At 58.3% G+C, this 13,616-nt stretch overlaps 1 protein-coding gene across 1 annotated transcript in view; it reads right to left on the bottom strand.

Annotated features, from left to right (window-relative positions):
- The window catches only part of HTT (huntingtin), a 150,628-nt gene that overhangs the window by 6,463 nt on the left and 130,549 nt on the right, over positions 1 to 13,616 (bottom strand). Inside the window, exons 54-64 of the mRNA XM_049630212.1 lie at positions 11,993 to 12,093; positions 10,430 to 10,584; positions 9,942 to 10,081; positions 8,521 to 8,603; positions 6,787 to 6,917; positions 6,551 to 6,680; positions 4,411 to 4,566; positions 1,831 to 2,021; positions 1,552 to 1,666; positions 1,211 to 1,424; positions 692 to 797 (exon numbers count right to left, since the gene is read on the bottom strand). Of these exons, the coding sequence (XP_049486169.1) occupies positions 692 to 797; positions 1,211 to 1,424; positions 1,552 to 1,666; positions 1,831 to 2,021; positions 4,411 to 4,566; positions 6,551 to 6,680; positions 6,787 to 6,917; positions 8,521 to 8,603; positions 9,942 to 10,081; positions 10,430 to 10,584; positions 11,993 to 12,093 (1,522 nt within the window). The remainder of the gene's footprint in view (positions 1 to 691; positions 798 to 1,210; positions 1,425 to 1,551; positions 1,667 to 1,830; positions 2,022 to 4,410; positions 4,567 to 6,550; positions 6,681 to 6,786; positions 6,918 to 8,520; positions 8,604 to 9,941; positions 10,082 to 10,429; positions 10,585 to 11,992; positions 12,094 to 13,616) is intronic.

Here is a 13,616-nt window from a genome sequence, read left to right as displayed (position 1 = left end):
AAGGCTGCAGACGCATCTCGTAGTCTGCACTGGGAGGCCTGGGGCAAGGCCTGGGGCAAAACGCAGGGTGCGGTCCTGGGGAAAGAGCCTGACAAGGTGCCCAACCCATTTTCCAGAGCTGGCAAACTGAGCCTACTCTGGACACAAGTGCACACAGTGGGGGGGGGGGGGGGGGGGGGCGGGGATTAATTACCAAGCTCTCAGAGATACTTTCCTTTGCTGTTTAAATCTTTACCCCGGTCTACCGAGCACGACTCCTGGAAGCTGCTGTTAATGGTGCTCCGGGGCTGTGCTCCCCAGGCCCGGGGCGGGGAGCGGAGAGGGGGGTTGCGGGCCAAGCCTGCTTTGATGGTAAGGCTCCCCGCCCAAAGGCAGCAGTGTCCCACAGACATCTCCATTACTGCTCAGAACTCCACGTGCCTGTCCGGTTCACATGCCCCACCCGAGGCCTCCACACTGACAGGGGCTGCCCCCAACCTTCACGGGAGAGGGACACCCCAAGCTCCCAGGTGCTGAGGCCCAAGGACTGGCCGCTCCCGCAGAGCCAAGTGAGGCGTGTGTGCAGTCAGGGGGAGAGCGGGGAAACCACGGGCCACGGGGGCAGGGCTGAGAAGGGAGCAGGTGCGTGCGAAGGCAGCTGCTCCCGGCGAGCGTCCCAGGGCAGCTCAGGGCAAAGGCGGGCGTTTCTCACCTGTCGAAAAGAACGGACACACGCTCCATAGCCACGATCACGGACTCGCTGTCTGGGGCGGCGGGGCTGGGGTCTGAGGTTCTGCCTGGGCTGATTTTCTCCTTCCCTGGAACAAATCATTCTGTACTGTTACTTGCTCTGAAGACCACGCCTTGAACCCACAAGGGAGTTCAACGAAGCCTGAGAGATCATGTGAAATCAAGTGACAGGAGAGCTCAGCCGCCCAGGGCCTGGCCCCCCCGTGGGTACATGGGGTGCAGTGGTCAGTCTGCAGACCTGCTCCCTGGGCTGGGCTCTGAAGCCTACACAGCAATGTGGCCTTGAGCCAGTAACCGCAAGCCCCTGCTCTACGATCTTCCTGAAGTGCAGTGGGGTCGTGGGGTCTGTGTCCAACCAAGAATGAACACGCTTCTCGCTCACTTGGACAGCAGATCCGTATGGTCTGGAGTTCGGTGGCACTGAGCTGGCAGGCAGTGGGCCCGGGCCAGTCTCTGGGGCCCCGTACCCCACACCCCGCACCTGTGTACATGCAGGTGAGCATCAGGCCCAGGGCAGCCATGGCCCGGTGCGGGCTGTGCACGTTCACTCTGTCCACACTCAGCTTGACCAGGGACTCAGCATCCAGCCGGCACAGCTGTTCGGAGAGCAGAAGACGCTCCAGGCCCCGCAGGACGCAGTGGTAAATGATGGACGGAGTGGACTCCTCACTCCCGGACAGCATCACCCCACACATCTGAACACAAGGAAGACTTCTGGGTCAGGCCCCCGCCGCTCGCGCTTGCTCCTCTGAGAGTACCACCCGCAGGGGACAGAGCGCGCACACACGTCCGTTCCAGAGGAAGGCGCCCAAGGCCGCTCACCTGAATTACTGACGCGGAGAATTCTGGGCCTACGTCCAGGGGATAGTTCTCAATCAGGTAGAAGGCGGTGGCACACATCACCAGCACGTGCTGTTGGCTATGAACATTCACGCAGCTGAAACCAGGAGATACGGGCTGGTCTGACGGTGCGTGTTATGTCGCCAGGACCTCCGCCCCCGTCCCCACGGAAGGGGGCCCACCTGGGCCCCAGGACCTGGTGTACGACCCCGCCCTTCCCCCGGCCCACGCCAAGACCCCCACGCAGCCACTGCCACTCACTGGGCTGCCCCTTTGAGGTTGGACAGGAGGTAGTCGCTGATGACAGGGACAAGCTGCTTCGCTGTCTCATCCAGGAGGTCACACTCCAGCACGTAGAGGGCGCCATGCAGGGCCCCGACCCTGCTGGGCAGGTGGCTGCTCCTCAGTGTGCTCTCCAGCAGCCGGCTGACGGGCTCGGCCACGGCCTTGTCCTAGAGCACAGGCACAGGAGCAGAGGCTTGCCCACGACGGGTCGGGAGAGGCCAACGAGGGGCTGACCTAAGCTACAGAGGAAGACTGGGTGCAGGAGCTCTGGCAGCAGGCCCCCCAGAGGCCCCTGAGCGGGCGTCCGGGCACCCGGCTGGCGGGAGCGTCCCCGGCTCCCCCGCTGACCAGAGCAGCCCCTGTGCCTCACCCGGTCACGCCAACGCCGTGTCCCCACAGACACCTTCCTCCCAGGGGCCTGCGGTTTGGGCCGCGCCAGGGAGAGTGGCCCGAGGGACCGGCCGCCGGCGGGAGCCCTGCTCTGTGTCTCTAATGCGCTCCCCTGGCGGACGAGACCCCACACGTGTTGTCACAACGCACCCCACCTGACGCCCCAGGAGAGGATGCTGGCAGCTGGCGCCTGCTTCCTCGGGACTTGCCCCCCCCCCCCCCCCCCCGCTTTACCCTGTGCCGATTGTGCTTTGTTTTCACCGGGGTAAATCCCAGCCATGAGTATATGTGAATCCTCCCAGAAAAACGCAGGGTGGTCTTGGGGACCCTTAACAGTAGTCTGCACTGACCTGAACCAAAATACTACCCGTGGCCGTTAGCACCCTCGACACAGTAGGGCGCAGTGGAACCCTCGCGCTCCGTGCCACATGCCTCCCTCAAGACGCTCCTTTTAGAGCAGAGGCAGCCACAGGAAACGGTGTGGAAGTGGGGGTGACCCCAGGGCTCCACAAGCCACCCCACTTCGGAAAGGTGGCTACTGGCACCTGAGGGTTCCTGCAGGCCCCGCCAAGAGCAGACGCACACGCACCACGGCGGTGCGACGCCTTCCTAAGGACGGTTCCGCCGTGCATCCAGCCCCTGCCTCTGGAAGCACCGCCAGGACGTGCAGCGAGGGACACACACTTCCTGACACCACGTAAGTGTCTCAGGAGGAAAAGACAAGCTTCGGAGCGCGGCTGCCTACACAGAGACCCATGCATGCACGTCAGGGTGGGGAGTCTGTGTCCGTGCAGCAAGTCTTGCCTTAGGGTCTTCTTAGAAAATGATGATTGTTTATTTGATTTATTGACAACACAACATTTGTCTAGGGGGACCTGGGCCTGAGCACAAAAACACAATTACAATGAAAACGAACCCAGCAGCTGAAATCCCCCACAAAGACAAAAGGACCCCTTCAAGTCCAGCTGCTTTGACATGTCTCTCGACGCCCAGAGGGCACACACTTTGAAGTGATGTGCTCACAGAAGGCAGGCCAACGGATTCATTGTTTCTGTTCCCTGATGGTGGCACCAGGGCTCTGGCCACCCAGGATGGATGATACCTGCCTGGGCACTTTGGGTCAGAGGGATGAATCCTACAGGGGAGCAAAGCCAGGAAGGGGCTAGAGTCAGGGCTCTGGGCCACAGACGTGGACTCAGACCTCTGCCATGTCCCATGTGACCTGGTCTCAGCTTCCGGGGGCCCAGATGAAACAAGAGCTCACCTTTGTGAGACTGGGCGAGGAGACCTGTTCTCGTGGTCACTGTCAGGACAGACAGGACTGAGGGGGAACACGGGGGGGGGGGGGGCAGAGGGACAACACCACCGCGCCCCACACAGGGACCCAAGCCCCTGGCCGTGGCAGCCCCCACATGCTTGGTGGATGAATGAGTCTCCACCACCAACGTGAAGATGGGACTCCAGGAAACAGGGAGCAGAGGCCCCACAGATCCCGGGTAAAGGCTACGTAGCAAAGAGCAAGCACACGCCAAACCCGCACAGCCTGGAGTCCAGCCGTTTCCTTCTAACGGCGGAGGTTCTGTCCTTCCCTACGCTGACCAGAGCAGGCCCCGTGCAAACGCCTTCATGTGCTCACATCACGTCCAGTTAGCCTGGACCGCGTGGTGACGGACGCACAGAAGAACGGGTGCATGCCGCGTCGGCTGAGCTCTGATCGACTGGGCGCAGAATAAGGAAGAACGCAAAAGCAGGCAGTCTGCCCTCCCGCTAACAACAGACAATGGCATCCGGACGTGGGGGACAAATGCAGGGTTTCTGGGGTAAAATGGCCCCCGGGAGGGAGGTCTGTTGGCAGGAAGCACGGGAGCCGGCAGCTCTTCAGCAAAGGGGCGTGGGGGGGGAGGCGGGGGGCCGTGGGCAACTGAGGAGGAGGGGCCGGTCGTGTTCGCGCTACCCACACCGTGATGACCCAGAGCCAAGGGGTACAAGAGCCCTAATCCAAGGCTCGCCCTCCATAACACGCTTCACGGTGACCTACAGAAAGGCAGGGATGTTAGAGCCGAGTCCTCCCACTCTCCTTCCGGGTCAGGCCTTCCAAGGCCGAGGCTCCCTACGGCCACAACATGCAGCCAGTACGAGGTGGCCTCCGCACCGCCTGGGGCTTACCATTCCGAGGACGGCAGCCGCCTTGCAGGTGGCAGGCACCAGGTACTGAATGAGAATCTCGTCTTCTGCAGGGTGCGCCCTCCTCAGCTCGGTCAGCGTCAGATACATCATCTCAAACTGGGTGCGCTCAGTGAACAAGTCTGAGACCACTAGGAGCTGGGGACGCAGAGCATTCAGACAGGAAGTAAGCCACAAAGTCCAAAATACGTGTGCCAACATCCCCGGGACATTTAAATATGGGAACTGACGGGGGCCCTGACTGGAGACGTACAATCCAATGGGAACAGGTAACGTGAAGAGCGGGCCACCCAGTCTCTTCTTCAAATCCCCCTGCATCTGTGCGGCCCACCGAGGGCGAGCGCCCGGATCTTAGTCACGACCGCGGCGGAACCGCTGAGAAGCCCTCTAGCTGTTATTCTGCAAGATACTAGGTCTCTGGGCAGCAGAGGGGACGGGCTCTCCAAAGCCCTGGGACACAGGAAGGGGCAGCTGTTTCAGAAACAAAAGCTCGGCAACTCAGTCTCCCCAAAATGTTCAGTTCTCTGTTGTTCACTCTTCACATGACACCACCTACGCATAAGCGTCACCGAGGCGAGTGCGTGTCTGCTCTTTAGGGACGCTGCCCCTCCTCAGAGGCCCCGGAGGACAGCGGGGCTCAGCAAGTCGCCACAGCAGCCCTTCTGAAGGTGGACGTGGTGGACCCTGGAGGACCTCCCGGGTTTCTCAAGGTCGGAACCACTTTTGTGGTAACATCGAGACCCTTATCCGGGGGCGCCTGGGTGGCTCAGTCGGTTAAGCATCCGACTTCGGCTCAGGTCATGATCTCACAGTCTGTGGGTTTGAGCCCCGCATCGGGCTCTGTGCTGACAGCTCAGAACCTGGAGCCTGCTTCATATTCTGTGTCTCCCTCTCTCTCTCTGACCCACCCCTGTTCATGCTCTGTCTCTCTCTGTCTCAAAAATCAATAAACGTTTAAAAAAAAAAAAAAAAAAAAAAAAAGACCCTTATCCGCCTTTTCACCTCTGTTCTCCTCTGACCACAGGGCGGTGTTTTCTCAAAGTCCTTTCGTAGTACTATCAGGCTGAATGCGGAGCAGACAGCCTGGAGCCTGCTTCAGATTCTGTGTCTCCTCTCTCTGCCCCTCCCTGGCTCGATCTCTCTCTCAAAATTAAATAAACGTAAAAAAAAAAAAAAACAACCCAAACCTCAAAAATTATCACTGTTATTTCAAATGGATTAATAACTTACAAAAAGGCCTGTATTACAGGTGCTTGTAATTTATTGATCAAAAAAAAAATCAAACTGTAAACTTTTATTACAAATTAAAAATAAAATTATTAAAACTCTCAACTTGACCAAATGGAAAATAACTTAAGAGCCTTAGAAAGTGCGAACTGAGAACAGCCAGGCTCAAAACTCCCGCCTGCAGGTACCGGGCAGAGGTGCCACCGAGGCCTAGGTGAGGGAAGCCCGTGCCGCAGAGACCGCGCAGATGGTGGGCGGTAGCTGGTCAGTGGGCAGGAAACAGGGACCCGGGGTCTTCAGCTTCAGACTCCTGCTTGCTTCTCGCCAGACGATGGTAAAAATGCTGACGCGGCGTCTCACGAGGAGCCGTGTGCAAACCCCACAGGTTTCACTTCCGGTACCGTAAACACTGACGGGCGTGACCCACTCTCTGGGGTCCCCGCGCGTGCGGCAGCCTTGGTCCGCAGCTGACGACGGCTCCACAGCAGAGCCTCTCAAAGGGGGTGTGGTGGTGGCACTGTCTGCACACTCTCTTCTGACAAACCCGACATTTAAGAAACAGACCCTTGTGGAGACAAACGTGGCTACGTAACGTGGCCTTGAGAGCCGTGGTACGATGGGACGCTCCTGCACTACTTCCACTGTACCGAAAAGGGCATCGACGGGCCACGGACTGGAAACTCGGAAACGGCCGCTCCACCGGCTGGAGAGCTGCTACGGGATCACCCTGCATCTGTGAAACCCCGAGAGCTCCTTCCCGGGTTCCCAGAGACCGCGAACTCTGCGTGAGCGTGCAGTGTCCGTACTGGCGTGTACGTGCGAACACCCGTGCCTGCGTGTGTGCCGTCACGAGCCCCGTGCGCATGTGCAGGGGCAACGGGGGAGGCAGACTTACAGATCGGACCACTTCGCTGATCAGGACGATGGGGGTCCTTCTGGCTGACCCTGACGGCAGGATCCAGCGACTATACAATTCAAGCAAAAACTGGGAACAGGAATGGATATCGACTCCAGCCCGGTGCTTCCTGCAGAGTACGCAAGATGAAAGGCCTGTTTCAAGGGGTGCCCCAATCACATCAAATGACTGATGGGAAATTTCAAATCGCTTGAAATGAACGGCAGATAAGAAACCTGGAGTTGACCGGCGATGTGGGTGGTGATGCAGACGTGGGGACGTCGGCCTCCTCCTCCTCCTCCTCCTCCCACTCTTCCTCTCTCAGGGGCGTGATGCTGTTCCCCAGCCACACGGAGTGAATGGACACCTTCAGGAGACAAGGACACAGGGCTCAGTGGTCAGGGCACGGGTGTCGGTCCCCTGAGCTGCAGACCCCCGTGCCCTTCCCGTGCTTGTTCTGGGGATGGCGGCAGCAGTGCTGGGAACGGGAGTCGATCTGTCCGCCGGGGTGCCCCTCCCCCCCCCCCCCCCCTCCGGCAGGGCAGCGTGCTCCCACGTCTGCTCTGTTCACGAGGGGGCCCTCCGGCACGTGGCATGGCATCCACACTGCCAGCGAGCGTGTGCTGCATTCCCACCACCATCCGGGACACCGGCCCCAATTCCCACTCTGCACGGACAGCCATCTCCCCTTCCGACCCCACCCGCCGTGGGGGACTGGCAACAGGAGGGCAGGCTGGAGGTGGCCACCATAGACGGACTAGGGGCTGCAAGGCCTCAAGCAATCTCTAAGCTCTGAGAGAGGGTGGCCCCCTGCTCCCCTCATTCCCCAACAGCCAGTGACGGCTCAGCATGGAGGGATTCGGGAGCCAACCGGCCTGTTAGCAGGGCAGGGTGGGTTCAGGGCTCAGCCCCAGGTGAACGCACTACACTCAATTCTCGGCGGCTAGACGTGAACACAGGTGCCGAAGAAAGGACGCAGCCGGGCAAACGTCAGCGTACCAGAATAAGGCCAGGCGCCACCCCAAGAGCCAACGTTGCTCACTCATAGCCTGCTCCTCAGAAACACTCCCGTAGAAATGACACTGAGCTCCATCACCTCGACTTGTCTCAGGGACAGAAGCTTCTCTGCAGGGACAGAGCTCGGACGGCCTGCCTGTGACTCCTTGATCATAGAGGAACGTGCGTGGGCAGGAAAGGGTGGGACAGAGCAGGCCTGGGGTCTCTGCTGCAAGCCTGTGCCCCGAAGGGACGGGGCTGCCCTCGGGACAGACCGGTATTTCCAAACCCTGCTCTGACCAGCGTCCTCCGCGACAACAGCTAACAAGAAAACAGCCCCGCATACCTGCTAAGTAGCCCAGTGAGGTTTGAGAGGACACGGCGGGGACAGAGCAGCCACGAGGCTGCCACACCGAGTCCTTCCGCCCAGCACACACCCCCTCACAGCTCCAGGGGCCACGTCCCTGTTCCCCAGCTCCTCCAACGTCACTGGCATATGCGTGACTGTCCTGTTTTTCTGACGGGAAAACCGAGTATACTTCAAGGTGACCCACCCAGTAAGCCGTCCCCTGGGGCCCAGAGCCAGCCCATCGACCACACTGCACTATGGGACCACACTTCCCTCTGAGCTGGCAGCTGGGACACTCGTGGCGAAACTGGTGGCCCATCAGAGCACGGGCCCCTCTCTGTGTTCGCCCCACGCGTGCCACTCTCGCCTGTGTGACGCCCCGGACCTAAGTCGAACACACACCATCTCGCTACCTTTGCACACGCTTACACCAGTACATGCACGAGACCCTTTAAATCCTCCTCGGAGTAGAGCATATAGGAACAGATAAAAGAAAAACGCTCCTTTTATTTAAAAACCACACGTAACCTTTTCCTCTGGATGTACTAAATGGCCCGAATCCAAGGCTGACAAGGGACGGCGAGGAGAGCTGGGGGACGTGACCGGCCACGCGGGTGTGACTGACCTGGCCGAGCTTGTAGCTCATGTTCCCCAGCTCCCGCTCAGGGTTGATCTGCAGCAGAAGCTTGTCGTGGCCGATGAGGGCACCTGCGGGCGAGAACACCGTGACTGCTGCCCTGCGTGGCGTCGGCCCGGCAGCGCCCACCCAGACCCGCTGGCAGGATGGCACAGCTCTGTAGAGCCCGGAGGGTCTCTGGGGTTTTCTCTGCCATTTTATAGCCCATTAAGCTGGGAGAGCCAGCGGGGCAATAGTGAATGATCACTTTTTCTCTGGAACAAACCAGCTTAGGACTCTGCAGGGGAACTGGCTGGGGCCTGAACTGCAAAAACCAGTTAGCAGCTGCAGATGGGGCGACGGCCCAGCAGGAGGGCGCTCTGCTCTGGGGGCCGGACCACGTCAGTGGGCAACAATTCCCAGGACCCTGCTTTGGTGCCCAGGCTGTCCAGCTGTGCCCACCAGAGTGGGGTGCGGGCAGAAGCCCCTACTCAACCGACCCATCTTTTCCACAATCAGTCTTTTACACCCTCCACACCCCAGAACAAACGACCCCTGCCCCTGGCTAACCCCTAGTTAACCCTTTGCCAGATGGAGCATCAACACACCGTCTTCCAAGAGGCTTCCTGTGCCCCTTGCCCTGGAAGCACGTGCTCTGCTCAGGGCTCCTGGAGCGCTGGCACTCCTCCTGGCACCTACTCTCTCCTGCTTCCTGTGACACCGGGTGAGGCCACTTCTTTCTCCCGGTGGGCATGACCCTCACTGGATCTATGGCCACCCAAGTTCACAATCCTGACTTTAATTCAATGCCCCGGTAAGTACACTTCTACACAGAACATTTTCTGGGTAAAGCGTTTAAGGTGCCTAAAATCGCAGGATCTAACAATTCCTAAAATAAACTAGGGGATCACAAAAACGCTGCGCTAAAATATCATTTTTCAACAGAAAACGTGTGCACACAAAATTCTCGTCTTGTAAGCCAGGGTGACAAACTCGAGCGCCCACTTCAGGGGCAGGCACACGGCCTGCGGTGCAGACAAAGCGGGCGCAGCGCTGGGGGAGGGGACGGCAGCCGGGGACGGAGAGCTGGGGCTCAGGGGCGCCCGGCCCCAAGGGGCCCTCGGAGGGTGCGGCCTGCCCTTGCCACGGTGCTCTCTCCCAAGAAGCTGGAGGTTCACGGGGATCACTGATGGACTCTGATTTTTCACGTAAGTGACCAGTTCTGCTTCCAATGGCCTGACTGGGGAGAGACACGACTCCGGTTCAGTACCAGACTCGAGCTCCGCAAGGCTGATAAAATTCCCTGGTCCTGAGCAACACTCGTGGTCATGAATTAGGGCAGCACATTTAGTATCGCAGCCCCCTCTTTAGTATTTCGGGCACATTCTCATCCCGGCCCGGGGACGAATGGCCTGTCCTCCCACAGGTACCTGTAGTAGCTGGAGAGAGAGAAGGGACGGGGTCCCACGCTTGGTACAAGTGATGGGTGGCGACATTCTCTCTCTTCGAAACCATCGCTTGGATCTCTTGCTCCACAATTCCTCTGATAATGCTCAGCTTCCTCCCAAACCTGAAGTTCAGAACAAAGGTTAAAAACAGTATTTTCCTTCCATCGAGACCTCAAAAGCCAAAAACCTCGGGGCTTCCTCCAGCTTTGCCTAAAGGAAACACAGGGGCCGCTACAGCAAATGGCACTTCCTTTGAGGCGATTCCTGTCCACGTGCCCTGGGCTAGCCCTCGCTCTGCCGGGGTCCGTCCTGAACACGCAGGCCTCACTGCCGCGGGTCACCAGATCACCTCTGCATTCGCACCTCTCGCAGCAAGCAACACGCCCAAGTGTCGTGTTTGTAATTCTGGCAACAAGGGCAAGGGCCCGGGGAGGAGGTGCCGCTCACTCTGTGCGCCTCGCTGGCCTCACCTGGTGTCGAGAGCTTTCAGGGGCTTGTTCCGGGGCTGCTGCTCCAGGCAGCTCACGGCCGGGTTGCCGGCCACGGGCACAGTCATCGCACTCAGCACCAGCGAAGTGATGGCCTGCACGGCCAGGACGTTGATCTGGGTCCTCTCCGTGTCTTCCTAGAAGGAGAGTCCACGCTTTACCAAGTCACGAGCGGCCAGACACCCACCTGTCCACAGAGCCCGGAGGCCATGGTTCTCAGGCCACGTGGCCTTGCGGGGAAGAGCCCCGAGCGCTAGGGGGCACACACCTCCCTGATGCCGCAGCCCACACGCACCTGTGACTTGAAACGAATCTAATGGGCAAATGTCCACCTTTCAAAACAAGGTCTCTTACAGATACAAATCTCCAAACACAAATTACTTTTTAAGAAATTGCCCTGAAATTTCCTCACTAATTTTAGGGACTTTGCATATGACAACCTGTTAATTCTACACATGAATTTAAAGACAATCTGGTGGCACCTGGGTGGCTCAGTCGGTTAAGCGGCCGACTTCAGCTCGGGTCACGATCTCACGGTTCATGAGCTCGAGCCCCGCACTGGGCTCTGTGCTACAGCTCAGGGCCTGGAGCCTGCTTCGGATTCTGGGTCTCCCTCCCTCTCTCTGCCCCTCCCCAGCTCGTGCTCTGTCTCTCAAAAATAAATAAATGTTAAAAAAAAAAAAAAAAGAATCTGGATTTCTGACATATGTCTACTCTTTGAACATTCATTTCTACAAGTTTGTACCACACCTTCTAGCAGAATTAGGGACTTCTATCCCGTGACTTTCAATATCTCAGGCTTTGCCTTATCAGAACATGGCTTTTGCTAACATTATAGTAACATAAGGTCCCCTGACATTCCAAGACGCTTGATAAATCTCTGCAAATGACGCAGGTACACATGCATACGTGGTCTTTATAACGGGCCTTTTCATTTGATTCAACCTCCACACTGTACCTGAATACTGATAAACAGAACTCACAAATATTTTCTTTTTTTTTTTTAATTTTTTTTTTTTCAACGTTTTTTATTTATTTTTGGGACAGAGAGAGACAGAGCATGAACGGGGGAGGGGCAGAGAGAGAGGGAGACACAGAATCGGAAGCAGGCTCCAGGCTCTGAGCCGTCAGCCCAGAGCCTGACGCGGGGCTCGAACTCACGGACCGCGAGATCGTGACCTGGCTGAAGTCGGACGCTTAACCGACTGCGCCATCCAGGCGCCCTTTTTTTTTTTTTTTTTTTAAATTTTTTAGAACTCACAAATATTTTCAAGAAAGGGTGTAACCTTACTGACCCTTCACATGTAATGCACTACGATGAACTGTACTCCACCCACTGGGAACCCAGGCCACTCAGACTTTGGGGGGGGGGGGGGGTTGCTCCTGTTGTGCAACACCAGTCTAGTATGAACTGGCTAGTCTTCTACAGACAAGACCAAGAAAACGAGCGTGCAGCCCTTCTTTAGGCCACCACAAACAATCCGTCAGCTGTTGTAACTGCCCGTGTGCCAACCAGTGGACGCACGGGCCTGCACGCGGCCTTACTTCCGGCGGGCTCTCCTCCTGCTCCATCACGAGGGGCTGAGTCACCAGGACACCGAGGAGGGTGGCCCACGTTTCCTCAAACTGGGTGCGGCTGGTCCACCCTAGGAATGTAAACGTCGCGTGAGACGGAGGGTTACCCGCTCCCCAGACTCCTAGATGTGAAGGGGCAGCTGGGCCTGACCAGACGCTGCCCTGGGGCACCAGGTACAGCAGCCCCCTTGCCGCACACGCCAATTCCAAAATGCCGCCACACTGCCAGCTCCACGCCACCAGCGAGGACACGGAGGCACACGTCTGAGGCCACGCGAGCAAGCGGCACTGGAGGACTTCGGCCCAGGCACCCTCGTGGCCCTCCGCTGTGGACATGTGGGGACGTCCCAGCGGGCTACCCTGGTCGGATTCAGAACTGCTTCTGCCCTGCTTACAGAGGGCTGACAAGTCTTCCACAAAGTCAGACCAGCGCCCTGGGCCACGGGCTGCGTAACCCCGTATGAACAGCAGACCGCCGACCGCACGCTGGGAGTGGGTGAAGTGCGTACTCTGGGATTCCATCTCAATAAAGCTGCTCAAACTAAAAACGTAGAAGCAGTGGTTGCTCTGACCCCATCTCAGAAGAGCGGCAGATTAAAAAAGGATGGAACGTTGCTGGGGCGCCGCATCTGGCGGGCCGCCCACAAGCAGCATCGCCACCGGCGGCCCTCACGGAGCGCGTGAGGAGCGCTCGTGTCCGAGAGCCGAGCGCTGCCTGTTCCCGCTCGTGACCCGCCAGGTGGGGGTGGCTGTGCCACTGGTGGTAGGGCCACAAGTGACGGGGAGGGGGTGCTGAGGGCAGGAAAACCAGAGCATCAACCTCCAGGATCCCCTTGGTAGAAGTGGATACGGAGGGAGACGGAGTGACTCAGAGGGGCAGTGGAGGCAGACAGCCTGACCTGGTGAGGCTGCTGGAGATACAGAGGCCTACGCCATCGATTTACGGGAAAGGAACAGGAAGCACACAAAAAAAGGCATGAGCAAAGGCCACATCAGGAAGAGACCGTGGAGCTGTCTGGGGTCTGAGTGACAATTCGGGCACGAAGATGCCTGAGAAAAGGAATGGATGTCACACAGGGTGGCCAGGAGGCTGCCTGGTAACCACCTCCAAGGAGAGGAAAGAAACCGAGTTTCCCAAGGCTCTGGTCTTGGGTCACCGCTGGGTTTCACTCTGGACAGGGTCACGAACTGTCTGCTTCACTAAAACCAAAGTAGAGGCGAGAGGGTGTCTGGACAGGGTCACGAACTGTCTGCTTCACTAAAACCAAAGTAGAGGCGAGAGGGTGTCGGCTGCCTGAACCTTCTGGGATCAGAAGCAGCACAAAGTGCGCAGAAGCCGGAGACAAAGGGCGGGCCCATCGTGCAGGCAGATGTCCACACCCGCCTCAAAAGACAAACACTCCAGATCTACCAATTACGACCCTCCTACCAGACCACACGTCGAGCCGCACAATGGGGACAAAAACGTAACTTGCACCGTGCTGCAGAAAGCGGGCAGGAACCCTGACCGGGAAAGTACTGATACGATTTACTGAGTTTCTACGAGTGTCTCTCTTAGTTTCCGAATCCGTCGTGACACCGTGGATGACAAAGC

The sequence above is a fragment of the Panthera uncia genome, chromosome B1 (assembly GCF_023721935.1).
Source record: "Panthera uncia isolate 11264 chromosome B1, Puncia_PCG_1.0, whole genome shotgun sequence".
Classification (NCBI taxonomy): domain Eukaryota; kingdom Metazoa; phylum Chordata; class Mammalia; order Carnivora; family Felidae; genus Panthera; species Panthera uncia.
The sequence above is the reverse complement of the archived record's forward strand: the minus strand, read 5'-3'. Positions and strand labels throughout refer to the sequence as shown.